Source organism: Chelonia mydas, chromosome 3, assembly GCF_015237465.2.
Source record: "Chelonia mydas isolate rCheMyd1 chromosome 3, rCheMyd1.pri.v2, whole genome shotgun sequence".
In the NCBI taxonomy this organism is placed as follows: Eukaryota; Metazoa; Chordata; order Testudines; family Cheloniidae; genus Chelonia; species Chelonia mydas.
In genome coordinates, this window is record NC_057851.1 from 12925019 (window position 1) to 12949295 (window position 24277).

At 47.1% G+C, this 24277-nt stretch overlaps 1 protein-coding gene across 1 annotated transcript; it reads right to left on the reverse strand.

The window, feature by feature from the left end:
• Window positions 1-3994: 3994 nt before the first annotated feature.
• On the reverse strand, window positions 3995-23704 carry LOC102930865 (opsin-5). The gene is made up of 4 exons (XM_037893900.2): window positions 23632-23704; window positions 12781-13074; window positions 10113-10444; window positions 3995-5972 (listed from the first exon to the last, which is right to left on the reverse strand). Exons 1-4 carry the CDS (start codon window positions 23702-23704, stop codon window positions 5568-5570), a joined length of 1104 nt encoding a protein of 367 aa, XP_037749828.1. The 3' UTR covers window positions 3995-5567.
• Between the last annotated feature and the right edge of the window lie 573 nt (window positions 23705-24277).

Genomic DNA, 24277 nt, shown 5'->3' on the forward strand with positions numbered 1-24277 from the left:
CTTGACGGCTGGTGGGGGGCTGAGCACCTGCTAATTTTTCTCCATGGATGCTCCAGCCTTAGAGCACCCACGGAGTCAGCACCTATGCCCTTAGCTCCTTAAAAATATAGGTTGGGATTTTCAAAAGCACCTGTGTGATTTAGGAGTCCAAGTCCTCCTGAGTCACTTAAGCCCCAATCCTTATGCATGCACTTACCTTGACACACCACGAGTAGTCCTAGGGCTACAACTCAGCCAGAGCACTTTATTTGGGGACTGTCTGCACTCCCCACTGCATGTTAGCCAGTTTATGGGATTTTTTTCCCCCAGCGTTCATTTCTGGGGGCTGGCCCTTTAAATCTGGCAGAGAGCAGCAGCTATGGTCCTCAAGTGTCTACTTTGTAACTGGCTGCTGCTTCCACCATACACGCTACTCTTCAGTTCCCTGCTCCATGCCTGCTTACGTGGGCTTTGAGCGGGAAGGGGTGAATTTCATTCTAAAACCTAGCTCATTGCTTTCTTGGTCCAGCTTCAGAGATAATGATGTGTGCCACAGTTTCAGGGTAATACTACACCTGTATTTCCCCTTCATGGTCCAATAAAGGCACCCACTTTAGGCTTCTAGTTCCCAGCCATCACCTATGTTGGGCGGAGACCTGAGTGTCATTCCCTCCTGAACAGCGATTTTAAGGCTGCACAACTCCCTGCTTTACATTGTGATATCCCCAGCAAGTCAGACTGCCTAAACAGGCCAGCACCTGTGAAGGCTATGACCAGTGTATCACCTGCAGTTATAAATTAGCACATAGCTCTTTCTAAGCAAGCACATTTATTCTTAAGATAAAAGCATTACAGAGAAAATGTATTAAAACAATAAAAGAACCCAGATGCATGCTAGAAAGCTTACCAGAAGTCTCACCTATTCCAGCTTTCAGAATAGCAGCCGTGTTAGTCTGTATCCGCAGAAAGAAAAGGAGTACTTGTGGCACTTTAGAGACTAACAAATGTATTGCACGGCTGAGGTTATGGGGCAAGTGATGCTGCTTTTCCACAATTTCAGCCCGTGCACGTCGGTGGAAGCAGTCTGTGTAGAAGTCCAGTCTGTTGGTTCAACCTTCAGGAGGAGTCCACCCAGAATCCTCCTTTTCGTAGTCTTGGTAGGAAGGTCTCTGTGGGTTACTATGTTGTTCAGAGGTGTGTTGGAAATATTCCTTGAGTCGGAGATGTCGAAAATAGGATTCTGGGTCACCACAGAACTGTATCATGTTCGTGGGGGTGGAGGGGCAGAAGGAGAGGCCCCGAGATAGGACAGACTCTTCTGCTGGGCTAGGAGTATAGTTGGATAGATTAACAATATTGCTGGGTAGGTTAAGGGAACCACTGTTGTGGCCCCTTGTGGCATGTAGTAATTTAGATAGTTTAGTGTCCTTTTTCTTTTGTAGAGAAGCAAAGTGTGTGTTGTAAATGGCCTGTCTAGTTTTAGTAAAGTCCAGCCACGAGGAAGTTTGCGTGGAAGGTTGGTTTTTCATGAGAATATCCAGTTTTGAGAGCTCATTTTTAATCTTTCCCTGTTTGCTGTAGAGGATGTTGATCAGGTGGTTCCGCAGTTTCTTTGAGAGCATGTGGCACAAGCTGTCAGCATAGTCTGTGGGGTATGTAGATTGTAATGGATTTTTTACCTTCAGTCCTTTTGGTACGATGTCCATCTGTTTGCATTTGGAAAGGAAGATGATATCTGTCTGTATCTGTACCAGTTTTTTCATGAAGTTGATAGATTTCCACTCCATATGGCTAAATTGAGTGGCTTGCATAACGAAAGGTTTCAGAGTAGCAGCCATGTTAGTCTCTGTATCCACAAAAAGAAAAGGAGTACTTGTGGCACCTTAGAGACTAACAAATTTATTTGAGCATAAGCTTTCATGAGCTACTGCTCACTTCATTGGATGCATGCCGTGGAAAATACAGCGGGGAGATTTATATACACAGAGAACATGAAACAATGGGTGTTACCATACACACTGTGACAAGAGTGATCAGGTAAGGTGAGCTATTACCAGCAGGAGAGCGGAGGGGGGGTGGGGGAAGACCTTAAGCCAAGCTCTACGATACAACCATATTTGCTCCAACCCCTCAGACAGAGACAAACGCCTACAAGATCTCTATCAAGCGTTCTTACAACTACAATACCCACCTGCTGAAGTGAAAAAACAGATTGACAGAGCCAGAAGAGTTCCCAGAAGTTACCTACTACAGGACAGGCCCAACAAAGAAAATAACAACGCCACTAGCCATCACCTTCAGCCCTCAACTAAAACCTCTCCAACGCATCATCAAGGATCTACAACCTATCCTGAAGGACGACCCATCACTCTTACAGATCTTGGGAGACAGGCCAGTCCTTGCTTACAGACAGCCCCCCCAAGCTGAAGCAAATACTCACCAGCAACCACACACCACACAACAAAAACACTAACCCAGGAACCTATCCTTGCAACAAAGCCCGTTGCCAACTGTGCCCACATATCTATTCAGGGGACACCATCATAGGGCCTAATCACATCAGCCACACTATCAGAAGCTCGTTCACCTGCACATCTACCAATGTGATATATGCCATCATGTGCCAGCAATGCCCCCCTGCCATGTACATTGGCCAAACTGGACAGTCTCTACGTAAAAGAATAAATGGACACAAATCAGACGTCAAAAATTATAACATTCAAAAACCAGTCGGAGAACACTTCAATCTCTTTGGTCACTCGATTACAGACCTAAAAGTGGCAATTCTTCAACAAAAAAACTTCAAACAGACTCCACGGAGAGTCTGCTGAATTGGAATTAATTTGCAAACTGGATTCAATTAACTTAGCTTGAATAAAGTCTGGGAGTGAATGCGTCATTACACAAAGTAAAACTATTTCCCCCACACACACACACTGTTCCTCACATGGTCTTGTCAGCTGCTGGAAATGGCCCGTCTTGATTATCACTACGAAAGGTCTTTTGCCCCCTGGCTCTCCTGCTGGTAATAGCTCACCTTACCTGATCACTCTTGTTACAGTGTGTATGGTAACACCCATTGTTTCATGTTCTCTGTGTATATAAATCTCCCCACTGTATTTTCCACTGCATGCATCCGATGAAGTGAGCTGTAGCTCACGAAAGCTTATGCTCAAATAAATTTGTTAGTCTCTAAGGTGCCACAAGTACTCCTTTTCCTTTTCCTATTCCAGCTTAGGGCTCTGGAAGGTTTTAGTCCTTCAAATCCACAACTGGGTTTTCCTCATGGTTACGAGATCATCCATATTAGCTCCAGAACGAGAACGCTGACTGGGCAGATCAGCCATTTCCTTATACAGCTCAGGCCTTTGAGCTTGGTCTTCAGTTATGGGTAATCAGCAGGCAATGAACTCCTCCTCAGGGCATAGCTTTGAAAGGCTGGGGTTTTGCATAATCAGGGGTGGGAACTAGCATTAACCTTGCCTTAGGGATTCCCCAGGAAATCTACTTAATACCCTTTGACCCAAAAGTCCATACTGGTCAGGCACATTTTCAATATAGTCTTTTGAACTCCTCAGTCTTACATCTGTCACATCTCCACCACTCAGGAGGTTACTTACAGTGTCAGCCTGCAATAATATATAAACTAATACAATAAAGGCTTTAAAGGATATTATTGGAAATTACAGGATGTCACAGTAACTATCCTGCCTTCCTTCTCTCCCTCCCTACCCCAAAAGTCTGCTCCTCTTACTCCCCAGTCCTCAGCCTATCCTCTACATGCATTTGCCCCCCCTCCTCCCCGCCCTTTTCCCTGTTAAATTGCTGTGTAGACTTCTGGTGTCGGGCTAGAGCCCAAGCTCTAGGATCTGAAAATCGTTAAAAAAAAAAAATGGATGCCCTCAATCAAAACACTTTATTTTGATAACTCTGTTTCACTTTTCACCTTTTTTTTTTTTTTATACTATAAATTAACTGACATTTTGGAATGAAAAGTCATTTCAAACCAAAAACTGGAACTTTTCATTTAGAAAATGTGGAAGTGGGAGGTTTCAACAATTTCAAAACTTGGGGGGGGAGGAGGTTTAAATTTTTTTTTGAGCCAGGAAATTTGTCAGATTTCCCACGAATGGGCTCAGTTTTGACAAATCAGCATTTTCCAACAAACAGTGTTTCTTCGATAAATTCACGACAAACTCCACTGAGTTTCGTGTGTAAAAGACTGTGACAAAAAGTGATGGGCAAGACAGGAGGGAGCACCAGGGAGTGGGGTTCTGCAGTAATTTGAATATGACCCATGCACACCTAGGCCTGGATCCTTAAAGGTATTTAGACTCCTAACTTCTACTGATCATTTCCTAGAAAGCATCTGAGCCCAAGTAACTTCTGTTTAGTAGCACGAGTGAAGCAAAGAGCGAATGAGTGTAGCTAAGCAACTTATTAACATGAGGAGGAACGTGTTTAAACCCATGTCTCCTCAGACACACCCATTCTTTGCCAACCCTCAACTTTGCAGACTGAAGAGCCTTGGGATTTGCTTCCCTTTCACAGGACTACACCTCGCCTTTGTCCTTTCTCCTGTCAACGTACAGGGGCCTGAGACTCCTCTAATGGTACCACTGACTTCAATGAAGTACCTCCCTATTTACACTAGAATAAGCAGAGAATCCGGCCTGCTATCGCTACTCTCCCTTCCCTTACAAGACAGTGACCTTGCACCCCCTGCGGGGTATACAGGACTTCCACTCAAAATTGAGTCATTTCACTGTCAGAGCTGTGTTGCTTCTACTCACCACTCGGTTCCTCTCTGGGAGGAACACACAGGCACTGGTGTCAAAGGAATGGTCATTCTTTGACAAATAATATCCTGTGTGCTTCCTTATCCTAAAAGATGATTTCACTGTTCACATCTTTTTGTGTTCTGCAGCAGCAGACCCTTTCTCTAAGACTGCCTCATTCCTACTGAGCTGCCTCAGTCTAAACCCGCCCTCTTAAAGAATCCTTGCCCTGACGTGCCTTTCTGGAGACTGGCCCTTTAAATTTGGCAGAGGCAAGCCACTGTAGCCCTAAAATGGCCATTTTGCAAGCGGTTGCTGCATCCTGTAGCTCTCTCTTCCAGCTGATGAGTGTTCTTGGTTCCCCTATGTTCGTCCTTTCTTATTGCTGGGGAAGTGGCATATTCTCCTTCTTCTTTGTTTAAAAGCATCTAATTTGGGGCAGCGGGGTGTCAACTTCCAGTATTATCAGTTGTTTTCTCTTGAGGCACCGTCATGAGCTGCACAGAGATTCCAGCATAAAGTCAAAAGCATAAGGAAAAAAATAAAAACCAGTAAATCCTCTTTCAAGCACAGTACTTATTCTTCCACAGTAGTTAAGCTAAAGCTGGTTTCGTTTGGTTTAGGGCAGAGAGGAATCCACTGATATTTTAATTTTCATGAAGTGAAAGTCCTTCAAAACACCTCTTTCCTTGCTGCTTAACTTTAAAAATAAATCATGGTTCTTTACAACATGTCACTCAATTTACGACAGCAATTTACGACAGCAATTTATCATAACAGACATCATGACGGCCCTCCTGTACTGATTCCCTATAATACAGGATGAAGCAGGCTTTTCTGCTGTGTTTGTAAAGCCAGCTCTGCTGCTCGTTGGGTTGAGGCCTCCCCGTTGTTCGCCTTTGCAGTTGGACAAACACATGCGTTTTCTCTACCCATCCACATCATCGACATGGGGTTTTCGATTGAGTTCTCTGTGTTAAAGAAGTGAGCTCGCCAGCCACAGCAACACTTCATTTGCTTAATTTCACGCCGGAAAGTTTTGCTGAAGACGTAGTAAATGAAAGGGTTATAAGCTGTTGAAGACTTGGCAAACAGACACGGCAGTAGCGTAATGACAGGATGTAGAGATTTGCTGGAGTTAAAGATTGACCAGAAGCTGACTGCTGTGTAGGGCGTCCAGGCACCGAGGAATCCGACGCTGACAAACACGGCCATCTGAAAAAGGCACAGTGTGTTCAGTCCTCAGCTAACACCACTTTTCCCCTTCCCTGGCTGTGGTACGTCACAGGAGGTGTAGTACGGCCAGAGAGCCTGGACCATGGCGGCGAATGGAAGTATAAGGGCCCTGAACTCTCGTGAGGAACTGCTGACTCAAAATATTTCAGTATTCCATACAGAGAAAACACTTTTTAAGGAACAACTTTGTTTAGTCAAAACCTCAATTTTTTGTCATAAAAAAGCTTTGATGGAAAATTTTTGACCAGCCTTAGTCAGCACCATCCGGTCTCTATGTCCATGAAAAATACTGTAGGGCTACAAGGCAGAACCCTACTCAAAATGATACCTTAACATGGTTTACACCCCTTTCAGCATGACTGGAGAGACTTTTATACAAGCATAAATCAGGGGCATTGCTGTATAATGTAGGTCTAACGGGCAGCATAGTACATGAGGTATATAATTCATGGCAGTGTAGTCATGCTGTTGAAACCAATGTGGACCCAAGTGCTCTCTGGATGTCTGTCCACAGTGTTAGTTACATGAATAGAACAAATTAATGAATCATGGCTCTGATCCTGAGGCAGGACACCTCCTGGTAATCATTGCACTCCTGTGATGGGGTGTGTACACCACTCCAGCAAAGAGTGTGTTAGTTGCACCTGGAGTGTGGGCCAGGCCTAATTTAGGATTTGGCCCAGCTGGGAAGGAGCTGGGGTGGCTAATAGAGAGGAAGGACTTCAGTGGAGTAAAAGAGAGGCCAGCAGGCCTGAGGGGAGAAGGTTTGGGGGAATTCTGGTAAAAGGCCAGGCGAGATACTGAGAGGGATGGAGCAAGGCCCTGTGGTGAGCCTTGATAGAAAGACAGGAAGCGGCCCTGCAGGGAGAAAGGCCTGGGAGGAGTTGCTTGATATAAGCATCTGAACAGACTCTGAAGAGAGCTGGGAAAAAAGGCTGAGGGACAGGGCAAGGCAGCGAATGGGTACAGGGAAGCAGCAAGAAGCTTGAGGGAGCAAACCTTAGCTGCTTGCTACAGGGTCCCAGACATGGAACCCAGAGGATAGGGTGGGCCTGGGTTTCTCTGCTGGCCACCAAGGACAGTGTTGTGAAAGCCCCCAGTGAGTGTAAGAACTATTAAAAGCCCAGAGATAAGGGATGGAGGGTCCACTGAGCTCATGGGGGGCTGAAAACCTGGCCTGAGGTCATCATCAACCATTGTTTGTGGGACTCTGTTCTCCCAGAAGGGGACTGAACTTGACCTGGCTGGAGGGCCAAGCCACAAGAAGAAGCAAACTCCCGCAATGCCAGATTGGCTGTCAGCAGCAGGCACTGGAGGAACAGGGCCTGCACTGATCGGTGAGTCACGCACAATGTATGAGTGTGTCTATCATGCATCACCTACCCCTGGGATGGGAGGCCAGCTGGGTCTTACCAGTGATAGGGCATGATCAGAGCGTCATCATTTATCAGAGCATAAATCAAACCCCTGTGGCCCTAACTACGAGGTCTCCTTTCTGAATTGATGAATGCTGACAAGCATCCCCATCACAAAGCCAAGCACTTTGGAATGGCACGAATTGATTTGCCTTGGTCGCCATCTCAGCTGAGGCCAAGAAATGAATGCAGCTGGAGACCGAACAACCCTTGCTGTCTAAGGTTGGGGATGGGGAGAACAAATTATGTAAATTTGTAGAACTGTGGGGTGGAATCACGCAGTAATGACTTTCTCCAAAGAGTAATTAGGCATCAGTGCTTTTATCACTTCTTTCTAATACAGCAATTACTATCTAGAAGACTGCATCTCTCCTCATGAGAGGCTGCCACAGCTGCAGTCAGCAGAGGGTAGCAGAGGGTCAGGGCAACTAGAAGGGTATGCCCCATTAGGGCCTGAACCTTTAGAATTTGCTTTTCCTGTTGCTCCATGTCCAGGTCAGGTTTGCTAGTGCTCCAGGTGTGCTGCTAGACCCAGCTGTCTCCCTGGTCTCTAGGGACTTAGGAGATGGGCGAGCCTGAAGGATGGTTAGAAGAGGGGGCAGTCCTGGAGGTGATTTGGGTAGTGGTGTTTATTAAATTTGGCCAAGATTTTAAATAAATAGGAAGAACCTGATTAGCTGTTTTTTAAGGCTCCTAATAAGTGGCTTGATTTTTCAAAAGTGATGAGCTCTCATCTGTGCTCATTAACTCTAGGCTGCTACAATTGCCAGCCTCGAGTATTAAAACTTCATGAGTCAGGTCCCTAAAATCAAGCTTGAAAATTTAAAAAAAAACAAAAAAAAACAAACACATTCAGGGTTCTCTATTTGCCTTCTAATTCTTGAGCCTTTATGGGTCACCTTTTCCAGCTTTTCTCTGCAACCATGAGGCTAGAAACTTTTCTTTTAAATAAAAGCTGAGATTCTCAGGTAATCACATAACTCCAGGAGCTGGGACTTTAAGAAAAACACCAAATACTGTGAGACTTGCAATAAAATTGCAAGAATTGACAACACTGACATGTCTAACCTTGTAGCTCTCTTAGGCCCAGATCCTCAAAGGTATTTAGGCACCTAACTCCCAATCAGTGGAAATTAGGTGCCTTTGAGGATCTGGGCCTGAAATTAATCTTGGCTATATGTTGCTTCTGGGGTAGTGTTATCCTGGGGTAATTGCTAGAGCCTCCTTATTTTATTATATGTAGTTTCTCAAAGGGTACCCAGAATCTGGGCTAGGCACTTCTGTTTACTGTAGCATACAAGTGAATAAAATAATGACAAATTACACTATGCACCAGCAGGTGAAAGTTGAGGAAATAAAAGTTCTTTGAATTGGGGGGTCCTTTAAGTTGGAAAACTTAATGTTTTGTTCCCTAATCTTACAAAATAACATTCAGCCCTTCCATGCTAGGGTTCATCCGAGGTTTTCAAAGCACTTTCCAACATGAATTCATGGATTTCAAGGCCAGAAGGGGCCACTGTGATCACCTACTCTGACCTGCTGCAGAGCACAGGCTAAAGAACTTCACCCAAATTCTGTATCAAACCCCTATTTTCTATTGAAGACATGGCATGGCTACAATAGTTAAACCACACCGTATGCTTGTGTAGCAGGCAAAACTATCACTTTGCCCACCTTTCCTCTGGAGGAGAGCAGCTTTTTGACAGTGTACATGAACCCACAGCCCAGTGGCTACAGCACTCTCCTGGCATGTGGGAGACGCAAGCACAAATCCTTTCTCCGTGTCAGACAGAGGTGGGAATTAAAGCTGGCAGTAGCATAGCTGGGGGGGAACGGGGCAGCGGCCGCTGCACAAGTGGCGCCTTGTCAGTGTCTTGGCGCCTTTCAAATTTCCCCCTGTTGAGGGAACAGGGGGAGTGATCCAAAGAAAAGGCGCCACCCGCTCCGGTGCTTTTACTCACCCGGCGGCACTCCGGGTCTTTCGCACTGGTTAAAAGGTACGAGCGGTGCACCTGTCAGCTTGTCTGGAGCTGATGCGAGAGGAGTCCTTAGGGGCTTGGAAAGTTGTACTCAATTCTTTATGGCTTCTTAGGCCTCAGAAAGGAGTCATCAGAAGCTCTCAGATACTCTGAGTCTCTTATAAAAACAGCGTGGGTGACGGGTATAGTAGGCCAGGGGAGGCTAAGCCTTCCCAAACAGCCAAGTTATGGGTCCGCCCTGAGGCCCCCCTTCCGCAGCCCATTCTTCCCCTGTGGTCCCGCCCATGCTGCTGGTCTTCCCACCCTCCCTCAGTCTCTCCCTCGAAGCCGGCAGGGTCTAGACTGGGCTGGCTGAGGGGGCTGGGGTTGGAGGGCTGGGACTTGGGCTGGGGCTCAGGGCGGCTGGGACGGAGCTCCTCTGGCCGCTGTGGGAAGCTCAGGGTTCCGGCAGGAAAAGGGGGTGGAACGGGAGGGGTCTCAGGCATAAGGAGCAGGGCCACGGGCTAGCCTCCCCGAATGGGGGGGTTCATGCGCCACCCATGAAAAACAGCCTGGCTGGGGATCAGATTGGAGAAATGCCACAGATCCTCAGATAGGTGCAAAATAAGGTGGGCAAGAGAGTCCCGCTCACTGAGTGTGAAGGGGGCTAGATGGGTTCCTGCAAGGGTCACGTCACACAGGGCCCCTGCTTGCTTTGACCTGTTCTGGCTCTTCAGGTAACTCACCAGTGTCAGCCTCCTTTCCAGCTTTGCCGCATTAGGGATCCTGTCAGAGTTCTGTATCTCCTGATATGCTTTGCGAACCTTCCACGCTATGCCCAAGTAACAGCTGAGGATGGTCAGCGCAGGCAGGAGTGTGCACAGAATGAACATGCTCAGGATGAAAGAGAAGCCGTTGGCGGAGTTGTGGAATTCGCTCCACGCTATCGTGCAGGAGATGCCGAACGGTTCGGGGCCATAATAACCCCAACCCAGCAAAGGCAGAATGGCCCAGAGCAGCGAGCACAGCCAGATGAACGCAATCAAAATGCAAACGGCGTTCTTGTTGATTGTATTGCCTGGAAGAAAAGGAACAGCAAGTCCATATGAATCTCACGTTAACCCCATGATTTCAGGGCTAGTTTAAAGGAATAAAAGATTTGCTCTGTGGGACCCATTGGGCAGTGCCCTCTGTTTGCCCTCTGATGGATCAGTGTTGCTGCACCGTGCCAACCACAGCGGAAGTCAATGGAGGTGTCCTGGCTTTCACAGCCCTGTGTGCCAGAGCCTCAAACTGGCCTTTTCCCATCCAGTGCAGCCGGGGAATGGTGCTGCAAAGGTGGGTGAGCTATTGCTGCAGCTCCCTGATCGTTGGCTCACTGCGGGTACATCGATGCTCTGATAAAATATCCGCAGCACCAAGTCTCTGAGCCCGGGTCAGCTGACTCGGGCTCAGGCCACAGAGCTAAACATTGCAATGTAGTGGGGAGGGTCTCAGAGCCCAGGCTCCAGCCTGAGCCCAAACATCTACACTGCAATTTTAGAGCCCTGTGACCCCAAATCAGCTGACCCGGGCCAGCTGCAGTGATGCCTCAGGTCTTTTATCACAGTGTAGATGTACCCTGAATGCCAGGCTAGTCCCTGGAACAACTAAGAGCAGCTGCAGGGCTGCTACTCTGGAATCGTACCAGGCTACAAGGGCCCATTCCAGCAGCCCAGGATCGCCAGAGTGCAGCATTCTGGTTTTACCCCTTTCTCCCAGCCAGATCCTTGCAGGTAGGGGTTGCATGAGTCAGGAAGCGCGTTCCGACCAGCCCAGTTCCCCTGTAGCCAGGAAATCCAGGCCAATGCAAAGTAGCCGTAGCAATGCCAGGAACTAGGCCTTTGTCTCTCATTGGTGCTTTCCTAACGTTACTTGTTAAGTGATGCTCGGTTGAACCAACTCATTCTAGTTAATAGGGCACATGTCGTGGTGGACTCACTCTGCTTCCCCGCACCCCAGAGGCTATTGTCTGTCTCTTCTGTTCTGAAGCCAAGTCGCCTCCTCTACCATATGGTTTCTTACTCATTTCCCCCTAAAAGCAGCTGACAACACAACTTTTAAGATAATGAAGTGCAGCCTACTTGGAAACAGCTGTCAGTAGCCTACTGCAGAGGGGCTATCAAATTGCTTATAGTTCTGAGTGACTTCTGCTGCACTCTTCCTTCAGGGACCTCAAAGATATCACTTTAATGAAATGCCCAGCTTCCACCCACACAACGAGTGGGTATCCTAACAGGTCACCAAGGAACAGGGATAGACAAACCTTAAAAGAGTCTGAGTTTCAGGACAGATAAGCACCAAATTCTGGTCTGAAATCCATCACTATGGCATTATGTGTATTACAGCAGCACCTAGAGGCCCCCTTGTCCAAGGTGCTGTACATGTACTTAGCGAGAGACATCCCCTTCCCTGAAATTACAGCCTAAACGGACGACACAGATAAAGGATGGGAGGAAGGAACCACCTGCATTTACATATGGAGAACTGAAGAACAGAGACTTAGGGCCATATCCACAAAGGTACTGGGGTGATGCAGCTCCTAGCTCCTATGTACCAAGCAGCCTAATGTAATCCTGCATTAGGCGCCTAAGGAAAGGGTCCTCAGAAGCCAGCAAGATGAACTGGGAGCCACCTATGACCTGAAACTGGCTCCCTCAACATAACAGCCCAATGTTCTACTATTGTGGTCCCCAGATGACTCATTGTCATGACCCAGGTCCACAGGAGCAGCCATGCGTCAGCCCTCCACTTGGCAGCTTGCTGACAACTGCTGACCCCAGGACCTATGAAGTCCTGCCACAGTTTGAAGCTCTGCCCCTGAGGTCCTATTGGCAGAGTCCCAAAGCAGCCAATTGGCCTGCCTACCCTATTTAAGCCAGCAACAGGAATAGGAAGCTGTCTGAACAACCCGTTTCCACCCTGTCCTGGACTGTGTACCTTGTGCCGCCTCCTCCTCCTGCGTCTCCCACAGCCTGATTTCCTGGCATCCCGACCTGGCTTGGCTCCTCACATCTGATCTCCGGTTTGACTCCTGTCTCTGACCCCCAGGTCTCCTCACCCAGCCTGACTCTGGTTACCGACTCATGGTTCTGATCCCAAGTTTGTCTCCTGCCTTTGATCTCCCAGTATCCTGACCCAGCTGACTCTCAACTCTTGACTGTGGACTCCAGCTCTGACCACTAGGTCTGGCTTAGGGTGACCAGATAGCAAGTGTAAAAAATCGGGACAGGGGATGGGGGGTAATAGGTGCCTATATAAGAAAAAGCCCCTATAATTGGGACTGTCCCTATAAAATCGGGACATCTGGTCACCCTAGTCTGGCTGCCCATGACCCAGCCTTGACACTCTTCAGTGTTGTATTTTATTACTTACTATTAGATGTGGATGAGTTGGTTACAAGGAACCGGATCACAGCCAGCATACACAAGGTCATCATGCTGGAGACACCGAAGAGGAAACCCATCAGGGCGTAATATATACAGGACACATCTCCTCCCAGCCAAGCATGGTTCCATGCTGAGGCAATGGCCAGCGGGTACATGCTGATGGCCATTCCAAGATCTGTTACTGCTAAATTTATTATAAGCAGCTCGGGGGACTTGAGACGGGAAGAGCGTTTCACTGCGGTAACAAGGACTGCTGAATTCCCCAGAATCGTCAGGATCCCTGAGAGGGGAGAAAACAGTGTAGATAGTAATAGTTATCGATGTATTTGTTGACATGCCAGTAATATGCTTGATGCTGTGAAAGACATAACCAGTGCCAGTCATTTGTAAGAGGGCAGTTGCCCTCCCCCAAATCCTTGGTTTGCTCCACTGACTTTTCATAGGTCTATATTCTCCATTACGTCTTTCTGCTTTTCACCCCTCCCTCCCCCACAGACTTTGCAGGATATGAAATAATCACATATAATATTCTAGATGCTGACATGACTGTGCTTTCCCCACCTCCCCCACAAGAACTTTTCTGAAAGGACGTCCCTGCAGACACAGAACTAAGGTGTGCTGGGAGACTTGGAGGCGTTTGGCTAACGATGTGGCTCTTTGGCTCCCTCTAGTGGCTAGACAACATAGAGGGTTGCATCTGCTACTGTAAGCTGCCAGGCCTGGTCATCAAGTTCATGTGGTAGTAATAATAATACTTAGCTCTTACGTAGGGCTTTTCATCAGTAGATCTCAAAGCCCTTCACAGTCTTGAATGCATTTATCGTCACAATTGTGCAGGCGGACCCAGGGTCAGTCCCTGCAGCTGACTTGAACAGACATTGTTAGTGACAGTGCAGGATGCTGCAGAATTGATCACGGCACTCATTGTTTTGCTGCAGCCAGGCACCTGGCATTTTGTTTTGCCCCCAGTCCTTACTGGGGACCTGCCTGCAGCTGCGTCTCTTCTCTCGGGTGGTGTCAGTCTGTTGGAGTCAGTGGGGTCACACTAGTGTAAAAGCAGTGAGAATGAACTAAGAGTCAAACCCAGACCTTCCTGTGGTACCTAGAAGCACTGTTTTTGCCTAGAGGATCTGTGCTGATCCATCTGTATATGATTTGTGTGAGATCTTAAAAAACTAAACAACTAGTGCACACAAATGCACCTGGCTTAAAATATACAGGGCCAGATTCCCTGATATGGTCTGGCTTGTTTGCACAGCTCTTGCAGTGCAAAGCAGCCACAAACCTGGCTTCACTGGTCCTTGCTGGAGCCACCCAAAGCTGCCTAGACATACCAATGAATCGGGCCTCTGATGTTCAAAACACAGTGATTTTGGGGCCAGACGTTTGCTTTATTCTGTGACCTTACTGAAGAAAGAGCAGAATTTGACCCTTCACCTAAAAAGCTCTTCAGTTTTTGCAATGCTTCTTTTAGTGAAAATCTCCGCTGAATAAACTTCCTTTCTGAAGCTTTATTAGCTCTGCTGACATCATCACAAAGTTCTCTTTCCTGAACTCAGGACCCAACATTCCCAGGCCTCTACATGCAGAGCTGCAGGACTGGGCTCTGAGTCAGGGTTACCATACGTCTCTTTTTTGAGCCTCCTTTCTCTGTCCAGCGGTATTTTTAAAACAACAGGAAATGTCCCCAGTTTTTGCAGAGCAGACAATCTGCCATTCCAAAAGAGCCCTGATTGGTCCACTTCCCAATTGGTCCCTCCCCTGCATCTGCAGCTGATTGGTCCTTTCTCCTGTAAGCCACAGCTGCTGGATCCCGCCCACCCAGCTCTCAGCCCTCAGGAGGGGGTCCCGCAGGGAGGTGCTGACTCACGTCTGTCATTGCATCTGTCAAGGTTCCTTCCCCACTCTGAACTCTAGGGTACAGATGTGGGGACCTGCATGAAAACCCCCTAAGCTTATTTTTACCAGCTTGGTTAAAACTTCCCCAAGGTACAAACTATTTTACCTTTTGCCATTGGACTTTATCGCTGCCACCACCAACTGTCTAACAAATATATAACCGGGAAAGAGCCCGCTTGGAAACATCTTTCCCCCCAAAATCCTCCCCAAACCCTACACCCCCTTTCCTGGGGAAGGCTTGATAAAAATCCTCACCAATTTGCATAGGTGAACACAAACCCAAACCCTTGGATCTTAAGAACAATGAAAAAGCAATCAGGTTCTTAAAAGAAGAATTTTAATTGAAGAAAAAAAGTAAAAGAATCACCTCTGTAAAATCAGGATGGTAAATACCTTACAGGGTAATCAGATTCAAAACATGGAGAATCCCTCTCAGCAAAACCTTTAAGTTACAAAAAGACACAAAAACAGGAATCTACATTCCATTCAGCACAGCTTATTTTATCAGCCATTTAAACAAAACAGAATCTAAGGCATATCTAGCTAGTTTACTTACTAAGTTCTAAGACTCCATTCCTTTTCTGTTCCCAGCAAAAGCATCACACAGACAGAGAGACCCTTTGTTTCTCCCCCCCCTCCAGCTTTGAAAGTATCTTGTCTCCTCATTGGTCATTTTGGTCAGGTGCCAGCGAGGTTATCCTAGCTTCTTAACCCTTTACAGGTGAAAGGGTTTTTCCTCTGGCCAGGAGGGATTTAAAGGGGTTTACCCTTCCCTTTATTTTTATGACACACCTCCCAAAAATCACAGATAGGGTGAAACGCTGACTGTGATTTCTTCCTGGAGCTCTAGGGGAAAACAGAGTTAATAAGACACATGCACCTCTGAATATACTACCAAGTATATAAAGACTAACAATATTTTCCACATCTCAAAGACGATTTTAACCAGTTGATTCTGGGAAACTTTCACGGGAGAGTGCATCAGCCACTTTGTTAGAAGCTCTTGAGATGTGTTGGATGTCGAAATCAAAATCTTGGAGAGCTAAACTCCACCGAATAAGTTTTTTGTTATTTCCCGTGGCGGTATGAAGCCACTGTAGCGCAGCATGGTCTGTTTGCAGGTGGAAACACCGTCCCCAAACATATGGGTGTAGCTTTTCCAGAGCGTAGACAATGGAGTAACATTCTTTTTCACTGACTGACCAAAGGAGTACTTTTGGCACCTTAGAGACTAACCAATTTATTTGAGCATAAGCTGTAGCTCACGAAAGCTTATGCTCAAATAAATTGGTTAGTCTCTAAGGTGCCACAAGTACTCCTTTTCTTTTTGCAAATACAGACTAACACGGCTGTTACTCTGAAAACTGACTGACCAGTTGCTTTCCCTCTCAGACATCTTCTTGCTGAGAAACACTACAGGGTGGAATTCTTGATCCGGTCCTTCCTGCATTAAAACTGCTCCCACACCACGCTTGGACACATCTGTGGTTACTAGGAATGGTTTGTCAAAGTCTGGAGCCCTTAGCACAGGGTCAGACATGAGTGTCGCTTTAAGCTGGTTAAAGGCCTTCTGACACTCTTCGGTCCACTAAATGGCATTTGGCTGTTTCCTTTTGGTTAGGTCTGTCAGTGGGGCGGCGATTTGGCTGTATCACGGTACAAATCGCCTGTAATATCCGGCCAAGCCTAAGAAGGATTGAACCTGTTTCTTTGACTTTGGGACAGCCCACTTTTGGATAGCATCCACTTTGGCCTATAGGGGGTTGATAGTTCCTTGACCCACCTGGTGTCCAAGGTAAGTCACCCTGTTTAGGCCTATTTGACACTTCTAAGCCTTAACAATTAGTCCTGCCTCCCTTATGCGCTCGAAGACTTTTTGTAGATGTTCCAGTTGTTCTGTCCAGGAATCCAAAAATGTGGCCACATCGTCAAGGTAGGTGACTGCATATTCTCCTAATCCCGCTAGGAGACCATCTACAAGTCTTTGGAAGGTGGCGGGTGCATTCCGCAGCTCGAAAGGGAGTACATTAAATTCATACAGCCCGACATGTGTGGTGAAGGCTGACCTTTTCTTGGCGGTTTCATCTAACGGTACCTGCCAGTACCCCTTGGTTAAGTCCAAGGTAGAGATGAACTGGGCTGTCCCAGTTTCTATAATAGTTCATCTGTGCGTGGCACTGGATAGTTGTCTGGGCGAGTTACAGCATTTAGCTTATGGTAGTCCACGCAAAAACGTATCTCCCCATCTGTTTTGGGAACTAGAACCCCTGGAGATGCCCATGCACTGCCAGAGGGGCAGATTACACCCATCTGTAACATATCCTGGATCTCCCATTCTATAGCAGTTTTAGCTTGAGGAAACACCCGGTAAGGTTGGACTTTAATTGGGTGAGCATTACCTGTGTCAATGGAGTGGTATGCCCATTCAGTCAGTCCTGGGGTGGCTGAGAATGTCAGCGCGTAGCTAGTGCACAGCTCCTTGATCTGCTGTCGCTGCATACGCCCAAGGGTCATGGAGAGGTTCACCTCTTCCACGCCACCAGCACTTTTCCCTTCATAGTAGACACCTTCAGGCCACTCAGCGTCATCTCCTCCCTGGGCTGTAAACTGACAAACCTTTCATTCTCTGGAATAAAAGGGCTTTAGAGAATTAATATTGTACACCTTAGGCTTTCAGTTGGAGGTGGGGAATGCTATGAGATAATTAACAGCTCCCAGGCGCTCCTGGACCGTGAATGGCCCTTCCCACGACACTTCCATTTTATGGGCCTGGAGCATCTTTAAGACCATGACCTGGTCCCCTACTTTGAAGGAACGCTCTCTGGCATGTTTATCATACCAGGCTTTTTGCTCTTTTTGAGCATCCTGTAGGTTTTCTTTAGCAAGGGCTAGAGAGGTTCGGAGGGTATTTTGTAGGTTGGTTACAAAGTCCAGAATGTTAGTTCCTGGAGAAGGTGTAAACCCCTCCCATTGCTGCTTCACCAACTGTAATGGCCCCTTAACTTCGCGGCCATATACAAGTTCAAATGGCGAAAACCCTAAACTGGGATGTGGTACAGCTCTGTAGGCAAAGAGCAACTGCTGCAACACTAGGTCCCAATCATTGGAGTGCTCATTTATGAATTTATGTATCATGGCCCCCAAAGTTCCATTAAACTTCTCCACCATGCCATTTGTTTGATGGTGGTAAGGAGTGGCAACCAAGTGATTTACCCCATGAGCTTCCCAAAGGCTTTCCATAGTTCCTGCCAGGAAATTAGTTCCTGCATCTGTGAGGATGTCGGAGGGCCATCCTACCCTGGCAAAAATGTCTGCTAGTGCCTGGCACACACTTTTAGCCCTGGTGTTGCTTAGAGCTACTGCTTCTGGCCATCGGGTGGCAAAATCCATGAAAGTCAGTATGTACTGCTTCCCTCTGGGTGTCTTTTTCAGAAAAGGACCCAGAATATCCACAGCTACTCACTGAAATGGAACCTCAAGGATGGGGAGTGGCTGGAGAGGGGCTTTGACCTGGTCTTGGGGTTTTCCCACTCTTTGGCATACCTCACAAGACCAGACATAGGTAGAGACATCCTTGCCCATTCCCTCCCAGTGGAATGACCTGTCTTTGGTCCTGTTCACCCCAGCATGGCCATTAGGATGATCGTGGGCTAAGCTCAAGAGCTTTACCTGGTACTTAGTTGGAACTACCAACTGTCTCTGAGGATGCCAGTCTTCCTGGTGTCCACCAGAAAGAGTTTCCTTGTATAAAAGTCCTCTTTCTACAACAAACCTGGATCGATTAGAAGAGCTGAGAGGCGGTGGGTTGCTCCAGGCCGTTGTCCAAGCTCTCTGGAGGCTTTCGTCTGCTTCCTGTTCGGTCTGGAACTGTTCCCTTGATGCTGGAGACATCAGTTCCTCATTGGATTGTGGACCTAGGCTTGGTCCCTCTGGAAGCGATGTAGGGGATGGTGCTGTTTCTGTTGACTTTGAACCGCTCTCTGCTGGTGCACTGTGTTGGGGTTCAGGTTCCGGCTGAGCCTCTGGTGTAGGGTTATGGGCTGCTGCTGGTTCAGGTTTGCTGGGGCCTTCCGGTGTTGGGGTTGCAAGTACTGGATTCAGTGCTGGCAATGGGTCTGGTGCTGGTTGTTCCGCCAGTTCCGGTTCTTGGACTGGCTCTGTCTGGGTCTCTGGGACTGGATCCACTACTGCTGTTGCAGACATTGGCCTGGGGTCCGGATCCATCACCTCTGACCGGGTCCTGGTAGAAGTTTCCGGAACAGAGCTAGGCATGATGGCTTGTTTAGCTTGGCTGCAGGTGACCATTCCCACCCTCTTGGCTAGCTTCACATGATTGGCCAAGTCTTCCCCCAACAGCATGGGGATGGGATAATCATCATAGACTGCAAAAGTCCACGTTCCTGACCAGCCCTTTTACTGGACAGGCAACTTGGCTGTAGGCAAATTGACTTGAAGGGTTGAATGGTCACTTGGATCTCTGAGTTGATTAAATTGGGGTCCACTAAGGAAACATGGATAGCTGACACTTGTGCTCCAGTGTCCCTCCACGTGGTGACCTTCTTCCCGCCCACACTCACAGTTTCCCTCCGCTCCGAGAGTATCTGGGAGATATCTGGGCCTGAGGACCTCTGGTGTGATTCCGGTGCAATGAACTGTAATCTGTTGGGGTTCTTTGGGCAGTTGGCCTTTACATGCCCCGGCTCGTTACATTTAAAACATCGTCCAGCTGACGGGTCACTGGGGCAAGGTGGGTTGCTGGAGAACGGTGTGGCGGGACGATAAGGTGTCTGGAGGGTTCCTTGGGGGGTAGTTGGGGCCTTGGGCTGCCCCCAGTAGTAGGGTGTGGTCTGAGGTTGTCCCTTCTGGTATCTGCTCCAACTGCAACCAGTTTTTTTCTTTTCTGCCACCTCCACCCATTTGGCTCCAATCTCCCCTGCCTCAATTACAGTTTTGGGCTTCCCATCTAGGATGTATCTTTCTATTTCCTCAGGAACACCCTCTAAGAACTGCTCCATTTGCATTAGGAAGGGCAAATCTTCTGGAGATTTAACACTTGCTCCCGATATCCAGGCATCCCAATGTTTCACAATGTGGTAGGCATGTTGGGTAAATGACACGTCTGGTTTCCACCTTAGGGCTCTGAACCGCCGACGGGAATGCTCGGGTGTTAGCCCCATTCTGACTCTTGCCTTGGTTTTAAACAGTTCATACTGGTTCATGTGTTTCTTAGGCATTTCAGCCGCCACCTCAGCTAACGGTCACTGAGCTGCGGCCTCAGCTCTACCATGTATTGGTCTGTAGAGATGCTGTACCCAAGGCAGGCTCTTTCAAAGTTTTCTAAGAAGGCCTCGGTATCATCGCCTGCCTTGTAGGTGGGGAACTTTCTGGGATGGGAAGTGGTACCTGGAGAAGGATTGCTAGGGTTTGTTGGTATATTCTGCTGAGCCTTTGGCTTCTCCATCTCCAGTGCATGCTTCCTCTCTTTTTCCTTCACCTCCAGTTCTTTGTCCCTTGCCCCCATAGCTCTCCTGTGGGCAGCCTCTTGGTTTTTTTCTGTCTCTCTCGCTGCCTCCACTTCTCTCCTGTGGGCAGCCTCTTTGGCTGTTTCTGCCTTGGGCACTGTCATGTTTGCCTCTCTGTTTTTAACTAACTTTACACCCGAGAGTTAGAAATAAAACAAACAAAAAACTTGGCTTGTAAAATTTTGCTGTGCTGTAATATGATACCTATATTCTGATAGTGATTGTCAGCCTACAGAAAAATCCTTAAAAAAAAAAAAACCTAACACCTTTGTCTCCAGGCAAATAGACAGAAAACCCCTCTAGTTGCTCTTAGGTAAAAAACAACTTCAGGTCTGTGAAGACTTGTGAATTTCCCTGTAGGAGGTTACTACCCTGCCTTTAGGTAGAGAAAACTCCAGCTCAAAAAAGACAATCCCCTTTTGTCTCTGCTCTAGCCCCCAAGCAGAGAAAAAAAAACTCTAACTGCTTCCAGCTTAAAACATGCTTTTGAGCAGCCCAAAGGGAAAAAAAATATTTACTTTTAAAATCTGTGCTTCTGGTTCAAAAAATCTCAAATTGATCTCAAAATGATTTCAGGTCAATCCCACCACTCTGCCACCATGTCAAGGTTCCTTCCCCACTCTGAACTCTAGGGTACAGATGTGGGGACCTGCATGAAAACCCCCTAAGCTTACTTTTACCATCTTAGGTTAAAACTTCCCCAAGGTACAAACTATTTTACCTTTTGCCATTGGACTTTATCGCTGCCACCACCAAGCATCTAACAAATATATAACTGGGAAAGAGCCCACTTGGAAACATCTTTCCCCCCCAAAATCCTCCCCAAACCCTACACCCCCTTTCCTGGGGAAGGCTTGATAAAAATCCTCACCAATTTGCATAGGTGAACACAGACCCAAACCCTTGGATCTTAAGAACAATGAAAAAGCAATCAGGTCCTTAAAAGAAGAATTTTAATTGAAGAAAAAAAGTAAAAGAATCACCTCTGTAAAATCAGGATGGTAAATACCTTACAGGGTAATCAGATTCAAAACATGGAGAATCCCTCTCAGCAAAACCTTAAGTTACAAAAAGACACAAAAACAGGAATCTACATTCCATTCAGCACAGCTTATTTTATCAGCCATTTAAACAAAACAGAATCTAAGGCATATCTAGCTAGATTACTTACTAAGTTCTAAGACTCCATTCCTTTTCTGTTCCCAGCAAAAGCATCACACAGACAGAGAGACCCTTTGTTTCTTCCCCCCCTCCAGCTTTGAAAGTATCTTGTCTCTTCATTGGTCATTTTGGTCTGTAGCTTCTTAACCCTTTACAGGTGAAAGGGTTTTTCCTCTGGCCAGGAGGGATTTAAAGGGGTTTACCCTTCCCTTTATTTTTATGACAGCATCTTTGGCTTGCACCAGCCAGCCTGCCACCGTGAAAGGGAGTGACACTGCCCCTCACCCCCAGTGAGTACCCCCACTGCAGGTACCCCCTCCAGCTCCTCCCACTCCAGCAGTGTCCTCTTTTTGGGAACCTGAAATATGGTAACTCTAGCTGGCCTGATTGGTCATTATGCTAAATGCCACCTAGGTTGTTCAGAGTGCATTCAACACCCCTTGGGATTGGATGCTACTCAACACCTTGTAGCATGGTGTCCCTTATGTCCACATGGCATGCTTCATATTTCTCCCAAGCCCATAATAATGGTTCAACATCAGAGTCTGTTCCTTTGCACTATGGCTAGACTAGGAGCTAAGGGTGCCATGTTAGTTAGCTAGATAACACTGAAAATTCTAGCCAAGCAAAGTAATTGTACTTTTAGCATATGCTAAACTGTTAGGGAAGCACAGGCTTTAACTGGACCAGCTTAGCATGTGCAAAAGTATAACTAACCTTGTTTGGACTGGAGTTTCACAAGGTGTCAGACTGAGCTAACTAACATTCTATTCAATCCAATATCGGTCCTTATTCCACCCACATCAGGGTAGTATCTGAGCACCTCACTCAGTTAAATCCTAGGCTGAACTAAGAATCTATTGTTAAGGGACAGGCTGTTTTAATGATGAAAATAGTTACAAGTTGCAAATTCCTATAAAAGCCTAAGAGGAGCACAGGTGATGATAGAAGTAACAATGTCGTCCCCTCTTTCCTGGAGGATGTTTTCACCTAGCAAACCGCTACACTCTAGTGTCATTTTTCTTGCCAAAATATCACTAAAGCCTGCCCAAAATACCCAGAGCAAACAATTGGGTCTGTTTTCTTTTCAAGCAAGTACGGTTCTGTAGCAACGAGTTTAATCTAAAGTTTTACTGTGAACATGCTCTCTAAAGTCAGCAATGAAAAGAGGAAACAACAGATTCTCATTATTTACAATGCCTTCCCTTTAGCTGTAAAAGCAAAACTGTAGCAGTGTGTTCATGAAAAAGATGCAGTGATGTATTTGTAGGGGAAAAAGTCAGGGAAATTTCCAACCGGCTGAAAAATACACAGTGTTCCTTGTTTTCCATAGATCCCCAGCCGGGGAACATATTTCCCCCTCCTCTGTAACACTTCACATTATCATTTCCGAAATACACCTTGATTTGCTATTTCCCTCTCTCTCCTATTTTGCAGCTAGGAATTTAGACTGGGATTTTCCAACGAGCCTAATGGAGCTAAGCAGTCAAATCCTATTGAAATTCAGTGACAGTTGGGTGCCTAACATCCTTAGGCTCTTTGGAAAATCCCAGCCTTAACAAACAGATCACTAAGATGCTATTCGGAAGCGTGCAAGAAACCCACAAGTAATAAGGATCGTGAGCTGAAGCCACACTCTGTGTGGTATATATGTATGGTGTACCCATGTACTTCATTGTAAATCTACCTTCAAAAACACAAATAGCCAGCTATATAAAACTCACATGCTATTTGAAAACCCTCTCGCCCTTTTATACAAGCTTGTCCTATTAAAGCAGAGCTGTTCTTAAAAAGAAATGATACCCCAAAGCAACTCTAGGATCAGACAAAAGATGCTGTCCTGTACAGACCCCCACAAAACTGCCTCTGTTTTTGATCATCAAAGTGACCCATAGAACTCCAGCACTGGGATGCTGAAATGGAGGCAGGTGGATTACAATCTTGGTTCTGCAGAGGAGACCTTCTGCTGGCAAAAGTTAATTTATCAAAATTATGGGCAACAAATTCTGGAAGGGATAGTAAACATTGCGCATCAGGGCTCAAGCCAATCTCTAACTATTAGAGACCAGGATGAGACCGGGGGTGGGATAAAGGGCAGATTATCCCGTCTGCCTATTCTTGCACCTTCCTCTGAAGCTTGTGGTAGTGGCCACTGTCAGAGGCAGGACACTGGACTAGATGGACCATGGGTCTGATTCAATCTGGCAGTTCCTGTTCCCTAAACAAGCATTGGTGACTGAGGAGGGAGAACTCACCTATGATCAGAAGAAACACTCCTGCTCCGTAATCCACTGTGGGGTGGAGTTTGGAGAGATATTGCTGCTCCATGGCCCCTTGTGGAAGTACAGTAGGTAAAGATTTAAATCAAAGGCAAAGCAATGCTAGTAGGGACAGTGAAGAGGCTCTTCCTCATGGTGTGTGTGGCATTTGTCCACAGGTGCAGGCAGAGAGGTGGGGTGCAGTCAATGTGAAGGGTCCCCCCTGTGCATTCTCATCTCTCCATTTCCCTTGTGCTCCCTGGCAGGAGATGAGGAGAGTGGAGATGGGGAAAGCGCTCCTCCCTAGGGAGTGTCAGAGCTCGGCATGCTCACAGCCTGACTGGCTACCAGAGCCTCCCTCCACCCACACCCGCTCTGCTCTCTGGCTTGTCAAGCAACCTCTCAGTGCAAATCCCCTCTCTGTGCACTGCAGTGGGCAAAAAGCAATTGCAGCTCATCCAACAGCAACTCTAGGGAACTAGACGCTCTGGAGCAGGGGGCTTTTTATTGCTTTATGTCTGAGGCATGGAGATGAGAGGGCTGAGGAGGTTTCTCTTTGCTCTGCTCTGTTACAAGAGGCAGGGTACGGCTGCAGTGCATGGGGGTCGCAGTCCCACTCCAGCAGGCAGGGCTTCCGGAGGCT

What these genes read in the sequence shown, in the direction of transcription:
- LOC102930865 (XM_037893900.2), bottom strand. Translation starts at nt 23,704, where the DNA reads ATGGAGCAGCAATATCTCTCCAAACTCCACCCCACAGTGGATTACGGA. An exon ending in AGTGTTTCTTCTGATCATAG is followed by an intron (nt 13,075 to 23,631) that starts GTGAGTTCTCCC and finishes CTCCCCTCTCAG; the next exon opens with GGATCCTGACGATTCTGGGG. An exon ending in CAACTCATCCACATCTAATA is followed by an intron (nt 10,445 to 12,780) that starts GTAAGTAATAAA and finishes CTTTTCTTCCAG; the next exon opens with GCAATACAATCAACAAGAAC.